This window comes from Nicotiana tomentosiformis, chromosome 2 (assembly GCF_000390325.3).
Source record: "Nicotiana tomentosiformis chromosome 2, ASM39032v3, whole genome shotgun sequence".
In the NCBI taxonomy this organism is placed as follows: domain Eukaryota; kingdom Viridiplantae; phylum Streptophyta; class Magnoliopsida; order Solanales; family Solanaceae; genus Nicotiana; species Nicotiana tomentosiformis.
In genome coordinates this window covers 115,014,623-115,029,659 of record NC_090813.1, presented here as the reverse complement: position 1 = coordinate 115,029,659, position 15,037 = coordinate 115,014,623, and the positions used below count along the sequence as shown (strand labels likewise).

General features: G+C 39.7%; 1 protein-coding gene across 1 annotated transcript; it reads left to right on the top strand.

Moving 5' to 3' along the window:
• The first annotated feature begins 8,646 nt into the window (after positions 1-8,646).
• On the top strand, positions 8,647-10,422 carry LOC104084693 (peroxidase 10-like). The gene is made up of 4 exons (XM_009588614.4): positions 8,647-8,917; positions 9,021-9,212; positions 9,331-9,496; positions 9,861-10,422. Exons 1-4 carry the CDS (start codon positions 8,702-8,704, stop codon positions 10,268-10,270), a joined length of 984 nt encoding a protein of 327 aa, XP_009586909.1. The 5' UTR covers positions 8,647-8,701; the 3' UTR covers positions 10,271-10,422.
• The last annotated feature ends 4,615 nt before the right edge of the window (positions 10,423-15,037 follow it).

Genomic DNA, 15,037 nt, shown 5'->3' with positions numbered 1-15,037 from the left:
CAAAATTCAGTGGCCCTATCTACTGGTGAAGCTGAGTATGTTTCTGCTGCTTCATGTTATGGTCAATTGTTGTGGATCAAACAACAATTAATGGACTTTGGAATTGATGTTGGTTGTATCCCCATTTTTTGTGATAACACTAGTGCTATTAGTATGACCAATAACCCGGTTCATCACAAGAGAACTACAAACATAGATGTTAGGCATCACTTTTTGAGGGATAACTATGAAAAGAGTTTGATAACTGTGAAATTTTGTGCTACTGACATCTTTACAAAAGCTCTAAGTGTAGATCACTTTAAAAGGAACATGTTAGAATTAGGGATAAGTAAGATCACCTAAAAGGACTAGTTAAAAATTTCACAATGAATTTTTTTTTTTAAAAAATAAAAAACAAATTGGTTAGAAAGTTTGTAAATTTTGTATATAATTAGATTAGATTTTGCTTAGTCTCATACTTTCAATAGTATACTCTTGTGCCATGTGCTAACATGATTCATTAATCTCTAATGATATTTTTTCTATTTTGGAAAAGTTAGACTTGCACAAGATAATTCTCAGTGAAGAACCTGGTTCATCAAGATTGCTTGGTATGTTTTCTACACTCTTCATAATTTAAAATAATAATATTTGGATCATGAGTAGAGTCCTACTTAATTCCAAACTCTTTTGGACTTATCCGTTGCAAGTGAACCAGTTCCGTTCAAAAGACTCCTAACAGAATTGAAGTACCTAGATTCTAGAGATACACTCTAAAGTCTTTTCAAAACTGAAATTCAGTTTGATTAGACTTCTAAAAGTATGAAAAGCTATTGTTAACCCATTAATTACTTCTCTTTAAATTGATCATCATTATTGTTTTCTTCACTCCATCTTTTTTAAGACGTCAAATACTCTCCATCTTCTCTCATCTTCCAAACACAATCCAATTCTCTTATCTCCCATACATAAGCACAAAAATGGCTAACACTCCTGAAAATCCTTTATCCCCACCCAGGGAAATCACACCCACACCATCTATCATACCTTCAACCACACCTCTGTCTAAGAAAGGAAGAACTAAGATGCTTGCTCATAAGACTGTAACAGGGAGCGCATTATCCAAGAAATTAGATAAACAATTGAAGGATAGCCAGGTCCAAGAACCTCAGAAATCTGAAGACTTATTTAATTCTGCTATTGAGGGGGAAGAAACAGTTTCTTCTGAAACTGAACAGGTATCTTCTGGCCCTAAAGCTACTCCTGAGACAATTTCTGAAGTTGATACAAATTTGGAAAATAGGTTTGTGCTGGTAGGGTCTATAGCAAGTGTTGAAACTATAGAGTCTGGAGAAGTTCGTGGTAAAAATAAAAAAAGGGAAAAGAAAAAGAGAGCAATGGAGTTAGGAGTGTTGTGAGGGGAAAGGATAAAAGAGTGGTTGATTCTTCATCCACTCCTATTAGTTTAACCAAAGACACAGGTGCAATGGTTGTTTGGGGAGAAATATTTGCTGAAGTAGAGGATAGTGTAAAAAAATAAAAGGGGGAAGTGGGTATGGCAAATATGCTGAAGGGTTGGTTCAACTTGGGAAAATAGAGATGAACCTATTTCATCTGAACAGGAAACCCTCACAGACCTACTGAAAAGAGTGACTGAGAGTTATAATCCAAAAAAAAGGAAGTTCAAAGGCTAAAACCCCTGGAATTGCTAGGGCTAACAAGAAAAAGGAAGGCTTCCCCTTCTATTACTGTTGAAATTCCTCCCACAAGAGGAAGAGCCACAAGAAGTCAGCTAAAGCAGAATGAAACAGAACTGCAGAAAGCCTTAGAAGAAAGTAGAAGAAAAGGAGTTGCTAAGGGAAAGAAGAAGGTGGATGAGCATGTTGACATTGATGAAATGCACCTGGTCCTTCGAGATGAAGATGCGAATGAAGAAGTGGAGGTTCTGACTCCCAAAGCCAAGAACGCCAAGACTTCCACTAAGAAGTCTATTTCAGAGTCAAAGTCTGCTGAACCATCCACCTTGGCAAAAAGAATAAGGTCTGCTGTGAAGTCAAAACAAGTGAAAAATGTTGAAGAAAAGGAATGGAGTGGAGAGGAAGAAGATGATTCTGACACTGAGAAAGACAAGATGGCCAAGTTTGGCAAAACGCCAATTTTGAAGGGCAGACTCCTCAGGGACTTGGAGGAGCAATGAATGGTGTTGCTTTTAGAGAAGTTGGAGTTGCAAGGCTGGAAGGACATGGTCCTTCAGATGGATGGTAAGTTAGCCAGGAATGAAATTATTTAGTTTATGGCAAATGGTGAGGTGAAAGATGGAAGGGTTACTAGTATAGTGAAAGGAGTGCAAGTCTCTTTCGATGTGAAGGAGTTAGGAGAAATTTTGGGTGTACCTACTGAGGGGTACAATGACTATACAAAGCTTAAGTGGCCAAGCCTAGGAAATATTCCTACCACCCTTACCATTACTAGAAAATTCATTGACAATGAGGAGGAAGTTGGGCCCAAGGTTGTGTACAAGAGTGAGATGAAGCCACTCTACAAGGTGTTGTTCGAATTTGTCAACAAATATGTTCTGCCAAGGCAGGAAAGGAGGAACATTGCAAACTTCATGGACTTGGTCTTTATGGAGTGTTTATACAGTGGGAGGCAGATTAATTGGCATGGATTTATAATCCACCATCTTTATAGGGTTCTAAATGGCACCAAGACTCATGCCATTCCCTATGGCTTCATTCTCACAGTTGTTCTTGCATATTTCAAGGTACCAATGAAGAAGTGGGAGGTTGGTACAAGCAAGGATCAATGTGGGGAAAATAATCTGATTGCTTGTGACTACGAAGTATATGCCACTCCTAAAGAACCTGGTTCATTCAAGAAGGTACGAGTGAGTAGCAAGGTGCGAGCCTCGGTGCAAGAAAGTGGGGCTAAGGATGCTGAGATTGAGAGGCTGAAGAAGAGGTTGGCAGAAGTGGAGACTGAGAGAGATGCTCTCAGAACTGAGCTGGCAAGAGAAAAGGAAAAGAATGATGGCATTCTTCAAGATATGCTAAAACTTCTCCAAGCCAAAAACCAAGCACCTAGCTCTTCCTAGCCTTAAGCCTCCTAGCCTAGTGTAGATCAACCAGTGACCCAGTTCGGGATTTTTTGTTTCTTTTGCTCATGTTTCCAGTGTTTTTATTTCTTCTTATGCTTTGTGGTAGAATCTTATCAATCATCAACGAAATTCATTGTCTTTTGCTCTAACTGTTTGTTTATATTTCTTTGATGGTTAAAATTCTTAGCTTGATCTATGATGATTAACCATTGATTGCTTTTGAAGTAGCCCCAGTGGCCATGAGTAAGTTTTAAAATCTGGTTATCTTACTTATTTATGCAACTTTTTGATGATGCCAAAAGGGGAAAAAAAGATTGTGCTTTACACTTTGAACAGTGATGTTTATAACCTAATGTACCGGGTCCTTGATGATAAGTGATTAAAAGGAAACATGTTTTTAACATTGTGTTGATGTTGAGCTAAGTTGAAACAAGGCCTAAGCTTATGAAAAGCACTGGGTTTGTCATCATCAAAAAGGGGAAATTTGTTGGCCCAAGTGAATGTTAGTTTTGAAGATTGACAAAGGAAGCTCAGGCATGAACTAGGTCCATCCCTTGTGTACGTAGACACGGGTAGATTCGAGCATGTGGGATGCACATGAAGGAGATAAGCTTAACTTTGTATAATTGATATCTCTTGATCGAAAAGATTGCATAATTGATAAGGAGGACTCCTTACTCAAAGAGAACACTATCCAAGATAAGAGAGGAGTTAGAAGTTGAGATCAACTAGAACTCTTCCACCAAGGAAGAGTCGCATTAGAACTCTAGTTATTTCTTTATCTACTAACTCTATATATTGCAGTATGTTCTCATTCTATAGGGATGCACACAAGCATAAGTTAAACGTGAATTGAGAGCAAAATAGCAAGGCATTTTTCAAGCAATTCGTGTGTGATTCAAGTGTGCAAACCTGAAGCTACATGAACCCGATAGAAGAACCAGTTCCAAGTGTCTGTCTTTTATTCTATTTCAATTGTAGTAGGTGTTTTCATATTGTACCTTTCAGCTTTATCTAGAGGCAATTATAATAGGTACTTAGAGTATCCAAGTTAGAGTTAACTTGAAGTTGTCGCAGCAGTTAGAGGCTGGTTTCCACAACGAGATTAGAGTTAATCCTAGGTTTACAAAAGTATTTTGTAAATGCAGTTTTTGGCTCAGTGATTTAGTGGAGAGTTTGGGAAAATTCTACTAAGAAGTAGGTTGTGATTGTTTCCCCTTTTGAGCCAGGTGTTTTCCACGTAAAATACTTGCATTCTTTACTTTCCGTATTTACTATTTCAGTAATAGTAGCTTAAGAAACACTTAGAAGAACCAGGTCCTTCCATAATCAGTTTAAGCGAAAAATTGGACATCACACAAATCACCCCCTCTGTGTGGTATTGAAGTTAAAACATCACCGGTCATTCCGAGTTTTCACAAGTTTTGAACAAAATTGCATTCAGGACAGGTTTTGTTCGGACCTCCAAAAACCGACTTATTACTATGTTTGATTTTGTGCTAAGGCATTAGAAATATTCACAATTGTAAAAAGGTGCTAAGATAATAGACTTTAAAATTTCCAAATGGGAAACAATTTATATATTCCGGAATATTTTTACAGGATACAAAAACAAAAAATAAAGGCATGAATGCCCGATCTTCACCGAAGCCTGACTCGTCACCAGAACCGTCGGGGCCTTCGAATTCTCCAGCGCCCTCGTAGCCCTCTTCACCTTGGGGTTCAGCTAGCTTCTTGGCCTCGACCTCAAGTCATTTTGCCTCCTCGATCTCGGTAGATAGGTCGAAGCCTCGAGCATGGATTTCTTCGAGGCTCTCCCTTAGGGATAGACGCCTCACGTACTCAGCAATGGTCTTAGGGTGGGACTCGGCTACTTCAACATCGGCCTTGTATTGGGCCACCATCTCGCCAACATCGGTCGAGGTTATCTCCAACCTGGACCTCGTTATTTTGAGCTCCTTACCAAGGGCATCTCATTCAGCGATGGCCGAGCCCAGTTGTGCTCAGAGATCCTCATTTTTCTATGCTCGTGTATCAACCTTCTCCTTCCCCACCCGAAGCTGAACTTCCACCGAAGATAGCTTGGCATGGGTGGTATCCTTCTCTGAGGCCAACAAGTCCATCTTGATTTTCCACCCATTGGCCATTACTTGGATCTCGTCCATCTCCTTGCAGAGTTGGTCAATCTTCCGTTGGGCCTGCGAAGTATTGTTTTTAGCCTCTACAACCGGACCCTCGTTTCTAACTTCAAAAACCTTTAACTTTTCCACCAAGTCGGCGTGCTCCTGCCTTAAGGCTGATGCCTCTTTATGAGCTGCATCCAGCTCGGCTTGGAGGTTCTTGGCGACCCCCTCTTGCTGCTCGCTAAGAAGCTTGTACATGTCCCTTTTTTGGGCAAGCTCCTTGATCTCGAGCTCGCGTTGATTGACCTCAACCCGGTACCGAAGGAAACTCTCGTGGTAAAGTACTGAGGCCTCCAAAAGGGCAAAAAATGTGAGAAACATCAAACACATCTAACAATAGATCGATGGAAAGAAACGATGTGTTACCCGATTCAGGGCCAGCTGCGCCTCATTGAAAAGGAATGGCACGTTCATCTCATTTATTTTTTCATGATCCTCCTCGGTAACCAGGCATCAGAGGTAGCTAGCTACCCCCACAGGAGCAGACAAAAAACCAGGCATCCTCCGGGACGATCAGTATAATTGATCTCTTAAGATCGGGGTCCACACTCGAAGTAGGGAACTGATTGATCAACTTAGGGTTCGAGCTCGGCCCGCCATTTTTTGAGGATGTGTCCTTCTTCGAAACTTCCAGGTCACCCAGCCCGTACAAGTATTCCAAAGCAGACGAGTCCACACCGTCGAAAAAGAAGTGAAGGGGATCGTCCGCACCATGGACCCCCTCATTAGACTTCCCCTTTATCGCTTGGGACTCCTCGAGCATGGACTTAGTGTAGGAGGGAATCCCCGAGATCTCAATTACACTGGGCGTTTCCTTTGGAGTAGAGCCAGTATCCTATGGAGTTTCACCCCGAGTATCCACGTCGGTCTTTTGAGCTAGAGGGGGGTTGATCTCACGAGTCTCCCCCTCGAATGCCTCCGAATCCCCGGGATAAGTCTTCCCATGGGTAACAAAAATAGGTTCATCCTATGGCTCATCCCTAAGATGGATAAGAGTGTCAGAATCTGGCGCTCGGGATCTTGGGCTTGCGGCGCATCCATTTCTTTATTTTTTTTACCTCGCAGCCCGGGGAGCCCAGATTTTTTATATTCCTTTTCTTCTTTCCCTCCGTGGCAGTAATGGAGGGATCAATGGATCTGGACATATCCTCATCCCCTTTCGAAGGCCTAAGTTCAGTTATCTTAGGCAAACATGCAATAACAAAAGGGAACAAGATTTAGTGTAATAAAAGGTAGAAACGTGGTATTGGCTATTTAGAAAGAGGCCTTACCATGAGAACATGCCTCCCGTAGGCCCTTCGAGAGTCCGCGCCATGTGCGCTCAAAGTACGACATCTGAATACAGATGCCCTTGATCCATTCCTTTAGCTAGGGTACCGCATTCGAAACCCGGGCGACGACTACACAACCACAAATATGAATGAGAAGAAAGACATTGAAAAAAAGGAATTTTGATGTTTAACGGGAGATTGAACCACTTCTCAGGGAATGGCATATATTCGGGAGGGATCAAATCTTCGATTTTCACTCGGACAAAGCGTCCCTGCCAGCCCCGGTCTCGGTCTTCGTCGATACTCAAAAAAGGGCCTTGTTGGCCTTGCGAGTAAGCTTGATTAATCCCCATCGGAATATTTGAGGACTGTATAACCGGAGCAGGTGGTCGATCGTGAACCGACGAGACTCAGTCTTGTTCACGAAGTAGCGGAGGAGGATCACGATCCTCCGCAATGACGGATGAATTTGCCAGAGGCACACCTCGTACCTCTTGCAAAAGTCCAAAACGATCGGGTCCACCGGGCCTAGTGTGAAGGGGTAAGTGTAAACACTTAAGTGCCCCTCAATGTGGGTAGTAACGGCGTCCTCGGGCCTGGGATTAACCGTTCTCGGGATCATCCTTATCATTGGTTTGGCCATTTATTACGTCTTTTATTTGCTTAATCTAACGTCATTGATCACTTGTATTGAATTAACCCACATATCCTTAAAACCGCGTATAAATTCAATTGTTATCCATTTTTAAGGGTAAACAACACTTATCCCCTTCACGTGCATGCCTTGTATTTAAATCTGACCGCGACCTGTGTACACTGTCCATGGACCTGGTTCATGCATGTATTCCTTTATCAATCATCAAAACCAAAACCAGTGAGGTCAAAACTTGCCTTTTTTCTTTTTCCTTTTTTGGGTGTAAAAAGACATGGTCCATGCATGTATTTCTTTATCAATCATCAAAACCAAAACAAGTGAGGTCAAAACTTGCCTTTTTTCTTTTTCCTTTTTTTGGTATAAAAAGTCGATATATATCAGTATACATGACAGCAATATGATGCAGTACTCTTTCTTCCTTGTTATCAGTATACAATATATATGCTTAGCTTGTTATTTCTCATAGTGCAATACATGTCACGCAACACCAATTAATTTATGCATAAATGATCCAAGTTGAGTTAAAATGGATAATACCAAGAATCTGGACAGAAGTAGTCTAGGGAAATATACTAGTTTTAAACAATTCGAATCCCAGTAAATTAAAGTAGTGTAGATTGTGCAATAGTTGATCACTTGGGCACTAACACCTCCTTATTGCTGGCATCCGTCACTCCTTCCACTAGCTAGCTTAGTGCAAGGGCTGCTACGAATTCTATAATGTGCACAAGTAATTTATTAACACGTTTGATTTTTTGCCCTTTTAGTTTCTTCTCCCATCTTTTTGTTTTTGTTTCTTTTCAAGCGAAAGAAATTTATTGAAGTCCTCTCAGATAGGCACTTATGCTGGTACTTTCAGTTTCTACTTTCAGTTTACGAACAGAATAAGCTTAATTTAAAATCTCCATTGCACAGTTTACCTTCCGATCCTTTTTTATATGTCACTTTATCAATACAAATTGGTCCAAAATATTTGTCACCTTTAACAAACGAAGAAGACATCAATTATCTTTTCTAATTCCAGCCTTATTACTACAAGGGTCATTAATTTAAGAAAGAGTGGAGGATAATTTAGTCGATACCTCTATGATTAATGCTAACTAAATGATTTTCTTAATGGTATGTCAAAATATTAAACGGCAAATAAAAAGGACCGGAGGGAGTAGGAAATTAACAAAAATTAGTGCAAATACAGCTCTGATTCCTGTTTCCATGCAGAAGTAGGGTAAGTCAACTTGGGCATTATTTTTTATCTTCAGTTTGCTGAGTTTCAAAAGGCATATGTACTACTTTATTTTAGTATAGAGCAGCTGATAACTTTTTAACGAATGATGGATTAACACCAAACTTAACTGAAACAGACATGTTAATTAATTCTTAGTGGCCCTGCCATTCTGTACTCTTTACTGACCATGAGATTTTGTTTGCTTATAAATAGCGGCTCCTACTAACTCCTGATGTTATAGACTTATAGTGAAAAAAAGAGTACTACTTACTATTTACTGCATCTGCAATCATGAACACGAAAAGCCATATGCCTTTAACTAACTCTTTGATTTGCTTCATCTTTCTCAGTTCTTTTGTGTATGGGCAACTTGATTACAAATATTACGACGCCACCTGTCCCAACCTCACTAAAATCGTTAGATATGGCATCTGGTCTGCTATTTCTAATGAAACCAGAATGGCTGCCTCTCTTTTGCGCTTGCACTTCCATGACTGTTTTGTTAATGTAAAATATGAACTCGTTTCTAATTTTATGCACTAACCTAAGTACATAGCTAATGCCAATGATCTGATTGCTTACTTCTTTTAAAAATGTTTATGTTGTCTAGGGATGCGACGGGTCTGTACTACTCGACGATACTAGTACATTCACAGGAGAGAAGAATGCATCTGCTAATCGAAACTCAGCCAGAGGATTTGAAGTCATTGATACAATAAAAGCTAACGTGGAGAAAGCTTGCCCGTCTACAGTTTCATGTGCTGATATACTGACTCTAGCAGCTAGAGAAGCTATCTATCTCGTAAGATTTTTCGTATCAAAAGGCTTTCAGATTCATTGCCTAAACATACTTTTGTCAAATTGTTAGTATATACTACTAAAAATTGATCTTCTTGTTTAATTTAAACGAATGTTTTCAGACTGGAGGCCCATATTGGTCAGTGTCGTTGGGTCGTCGAGATAGTCTTACCGCAAGTCAAAGTGCAGCTAATGCTCAGATTCCATCACCTTTCGAGCCCTTAGAAAACATTACTGCAAAATTTGTTTCAAAGGGTCTTGACGTAAAAGATGTTGTGGTGCTATCAGGTACTAAACCTATACCAAGATGCAACTTTTCCTTTTATAGATCGACTAAAATCCTAATAAAACATCCCTTCGGGTTAATTTCACTTGTGATCACTTAATTTTATTCATTATAATAGTAAAATCATAAAACTATTTTTTTCATACTAAAGTTTTGAACCTTACACATTTAGAAAAGTTCGTCAGAAATCTATTCTTCGTCAAATTAAAGTATTTGCACTATGAATGAATTGCTCGAAAAATACAAATGATAGAAATGTCAAATTTCAAAATGCCGTTATGACATGTGATTAATTGGGAAATTGGTTCTCAACAAAAATTAATTAGTCGTTTGCATAGTTGATCATCCATACATGATTTGATGCAGGTTCACACACCATTGGATTTGCTCAATGTTTCACCTTCAAGCAAAGGCTATTTGATTTTGATGGATCTGGAAATCCTGACCCGACACTGGATTCATCATTACTAGGCAATCTGCGAAGCGTATGTCCCAACCAAAGTGATTCAGATTCCAACTTGGCCCCTTTAGATGCAGTTACAATCAACAAGTTTGATAATGTATATTTCAAGAATCTGATGAACAATTCTGGGCTTCTTCAGTCAGACCAAGCTTTAATGAATGATAATAATACTGCTTCAATGGTGTCAACTTACAGCAAATATCCATATCTATTTTCCAAAGCGTTTGCAGCATCTATGGTGAAGTTGACCAACTTAGGTGTGTTAACAGGACAAGATGGAGAGATCAGAAAGAACTGTAGGTTGGTGAATTAGGAAGTTCGGATTGTGAGATAATTAGCTAATAATGTATCCTCAATGTATGTCTGATGTAGTATAGAAAGGAATTCACTGTCTTTGAAATTGAAGTCCAAGTGCACGGCCAATTTCTTTGCTTTAGAATAAGATATATCGCATATATCGCCATAGTACTATTTGTATGAGCCCTTTAATTCAAGCAATGTTTTTTTTGTCTATAAGTAAAAAGGCTAGTTTTATCCCTCACAAATATTAGTCTCATCAACTACCTAAACAATACAAAAAAGAGTACTACGAAACAGCTTGAAATCAAAGCTGCGCGAGTTGGAAACTTGGAATGCAGATATGGGAAAAGGTACATCTTACGTTTACGTAGAAAGACGACACAATATAACAAATGATTGAAAATTAACTAACTAGAGACAAGAAAGGCAAGAAGTACTTCTAATTTGTCTTTGCATGTCAAAGTTGTTAGTACAAAATACATGAACAGATAATGGCGCACCTACTTGAGTTTAGTGGTGTTTAGAAATTTTCGTGGTTCAGTGATATCTTGTTGGGCTGTCACTACAATAAATGTTAAATTTAACTACGGTATAAAATTCGTTCTAATTGCTCATTGTTCGTGATAAAAATTTAATTCATCTTTTAAATACATGAATCACATACTTTTTGTGACGAAACTAAAAATTTCGTAGCAAAGTTGTCCAGTAAAGTTTCCCACCAAAAAATGAGTTGGCGTCATTTATTGAGTAATATTAGCCACAAATTTGAAGTTATCGATGACAAATTATTTTGTCACTAATAATGTACTCAATTAGTGACGAACCATTATTTGTCTTAGAATTAGTTAAACTTTGGACACAAATAGTTTTTGTCACAAAAAATATGTTGTTTCAATAGCGACGAATTAGAATTCGTAGATAAGGGACGTTGCATTGGCACATGAAGAAGCAACATTGTTTACTCTTAAAACGGATAACAATTAAATTTGTACACGGTTTTAAGAATATGTGAATTGATTCAGCTTAACAGTAGTGTTGTGACGTTGTGTCCAGGATCGGATTTAAGCTTAACAGTAGTGTTGCCCTTGACTGGACCCTCGATTCGAAGCCAAATGTGTATGGAGAACTATAATTAAAATTAGAACCTTTCAATAGCTAGAAAATAGAGAAATAAGTTTGTATTGCCTTGATATGTGATGACGTCCAAATCCACTATTAAAGAGTAAATGGACACGGTCCATGCAATATAATTTATCCAACTATGAGTCGGGGTCGAATCCCACATAGAACAATATATATGCGATTAGGCGTGTAAGAGAGTTATCACTTATTATGCTAAGCCAAACACTAAAAAGAGTTTTGAGAAAATATTTATGTCTAAATGCAAAAAATATAAACTAACCTAGAAAGCAAGTAAAATAATCAATGGCTACAAGCATTAATGCATTGGGAATTACACTCAAGTAACGATCCAGTGTATTTCACGATTTTACAAATATGAGCGAGTTTATGTTAATTAGCCTCAGGTAATAATTCTATATTAGCTTCTTCCGAAGACTAACAAGACTTCCTAATTAAATTATCCCTAAAATAATTAAGAGATTAAGCACACCCGAATATGGCTACAGGTAGTTCAATCCTATCCCTAGGTAGAATCTATAAAGTGAGGGTTAACGCCTCAAGTTCTTGTTAATTAATCTTTCCCAACCCCAAATTATTTTTCCCAAAATTAATTCAAAGTAAATGGGCGAGTCCTAGGGTTAGCTAATCCCTTTGGAAACATTAAAGAACAAGAATAATTAAAGAAATAATAACTCACTTCATAATAAATAAAAATCGCTCAATACATAAGCACAACAAGATATTTAATACATACTTTAAATACGAATATTCCCATAAACAAGATTCAAGTATTGAAAAAAATACTACACACTTAGATATACAATACAAAGCAAGGAAATGAAGAAATGAACATAAATTGGTAAACATTTCTCAACCAAAGGCTTCAAATCTTCAAGACCCAATATGTGTGCAAGAACCCTAGCTCCAAAACTTGTGTTCTCTAGTCAAGAAACTGAAAATAAGCCAAAAGATGTGTTTCCAATAAGTTAGGTCGTGTATTTGTGCGTTTGGGATAGGAAAAATATGAATTGCCAAATCTGTCCAGAGCTGAAGCCCGTTGGCCGCACCTGCGGAAGAATCATTACAGGTGCGGCTCCGCAGATGCGGAATTTATGCACACAGATGCGGTATTTGGTGAAAATAGCTATTCCGCAGAAGCAGATATGTCATCGCAGAAGCGGTTTCGCAAATGCGGACCTCAACCGCATAAGCGGATTAGTGGTCGTAGAAGCGATTTCTATCTTGCAAGTCATATTTCACAGATGCGGACCATTTCTCGCAGATGCGAGACATCATATGCGGATGGTTTTGCACAGATGCGATTGCACTGGAGATTTTTGTACTTCTTTCACTTTTTTTGCACGAATCCTCTTCATTTAATTTCAATTCTCTTCGAGACTTCATTTATCTGAAAATCTAGCAATGCACACCATAAATCACTTTATTTTATAATTAAAGGTCACAAAAACTAAGGAAAAGAGAATAAGATGAGTGGTAAAATCACCACTCATTAATATACATGTTACAATGTGTCTATTGAATATGAAACTTCCCCTTTATATAGTAGAGGAATTTTACCCCTAGTACAATTCTAAAAAGGTAAAAATCCTCCTTGTACATCAATCGTTGATACACTACCGATATCGGGCGAGATCTACACCGTGATATCCGATTGGGCGCAGATATCACAGCCCTCTGTTAGTTGTGTGCAACCGTTAGTAAAGGTTTTCGGGGTCTTGGAGCTTGTTCCAGGTTTGGGGGGGTATTGTCTTGCTAGGCCCGGTGGCAAGCACCCCGTTCCAACCTCGATTCAAAGAGTTCTCAGATTCAGTCTCTATCTCATACATTCATACTTTTTACTTCATTTGACTCACCGAGAACTCAGGGTATATGTTGACCCTGAGTTTACCCATATACAGATAGTCCCCTCGTTTATTGGAGAATAGGTTGGCCGAAATAATGGGAAACGATAGATGAGCCTCGGTTCCTTCCTTCGTACGTTACAACCGAGATGACGAATAAGCTGAAACATCCCATCAGTCATGTGGTTTTAACTTCGGACATGTGTCAATCATCAGCTGGTCGCCTCCGAATGTGAAACGTCGCGTATTGATTATATTTTATCCTATAAAAGCTTCGACCTTTTGTACTTCTTCCACTTTCCGATCCTAACTTTTATCTTCGAACTCTCTAGCGGCTATCAACTCTTTCAAATCTTCATCCTTTTACCTTTGATCTTCAAATCTTCATAATTGTTCTTAGGTTTCTATCCAGATCTTCATCCTACCTTTAAACATTCATACTTTTTCCTTCAAACCTTCATATCTTTCCTTCAAACCTTCATATTTTCCCTTCAAATCTTCTTATTTTCCAGATCACAATGGCTAAGACTTCCAAATTAGTTCCTCAACAGGCTACCTCTTCATCTTCCCACCAGTCCACAAGTACCGAGGCGGCCATTCCCGAGGTGGTTGCTCTTCAGATGACTGCTCCTAAGGTGGTTGCTCCCGAAGTGGGTGCTATCGAAGTGGCCCCAGAGCCATCCATGAAAATCTTCATTCCCGGGGGGCTGTTCAATCGTAGACGACTTCAAAGTCGAGAAGGCCTCATCCAAACAAGACCGAGGTAAAGGGGAATCGAGATATATATGCTCCCTTACGGAAGATACCCTTCCCATAGTCCGAGAGGACTGTAAATGGGGAGGTAAGGACGTGGTAGTCCCCGGGCCTGAGGACGATACTACTACTCATGTGGAGGGATATTTAAGTTTTTACACTTAACCCTCCATGTTGGCCCCAATAAACCCAGTAGTTTTGGCCTTTTACAAGAGATACGAGGTGTGCCTTGGGCAAATCCACCCGTCTCTTTGGAGGATCGTGATCCTCCTACGCTTTTTTGTGAACAACACTGAATCTCCTCGACCACCTACTCAGTCTGTACAGTCCCCAAATATTTTGAGAGGGACTAATCAAGCTCACTTGCCGGGCTAGCAAGGCTCCCTTTTCGAGCATCGACGAGGTTCGAGACCAAGGCTGGCAGGGGCGCTGTGTTCAGGTGAAAATTGAAGATTTGATCCCTCCCTAGTTCTTGCCATTTCCTGAGAAGTGGAATGCATCTCGTAAGTGTAGCCCTTCCTTAAGTGTCAAGTCTCCCTTGTTTCCTTTCTCACCATCAGTATTTGTGGTCGTGCAGCTATTGTTCGGGTTCCAATGCGGTCCCCCGGCTCAAGGAGTGGATCTAAGGCATCTGCAAACAAATATCATACTTCGAGTGCTTGTGGCACAAGCTTTCGAAGGGCCGATGGGAGGCCCGTTCTCACGGTAAGCCTCATCATAAAATAGTTTACTATTACGCCCCCAAACTTACGTAACATTGACTTTTTCTTTTTTCTTCGCAGGTTTGCCTAAGACCACCGAACTTAGGCCACTGGAAGGGGACGAGGGTGCGCCCTTACCTGTTGATCCCTCCATTACGGGATAGCCCGGGGCTGCCACGCGGGAGAAGAAAAAGAGGAAAAGAGAGTCTTCGGGCTCCTCGGGTCCCGAGGTGAAGCCAAAAAAGAGGGCGGCTTCTCGGGCTTGTAAGCCCAAGAAGAACACCAACTCCCGGGTGCCGGATTCTATAACGACACGACCGGGTATTTTGAGAATTTGTATTT

Bases quoted from the DNA above. Each gene is read 5' to 3' on its own strand.
- LOC104084693 (XM_009588614.4), top strand. From the start codon at position 8,702: ATGAACACGAAAAGCCATATGCCTTTAACTAACTCTTTGATTTGCTTC. The intron at 8,918-9,020 runs GTAAAATATGAA...TATGTTGTCTAG, and splicing joins TCCATGACTGTTTTGTTAAT to GGATGCGACGGGTCTGTACT. The intron at 9,213-9,330 runs GTAAGATTTTTC...GAATGTTTTCAG, and splicing joins CTAGAGAAGCTATCTATCTC to ACTGGAGGCCCATATTGGTC.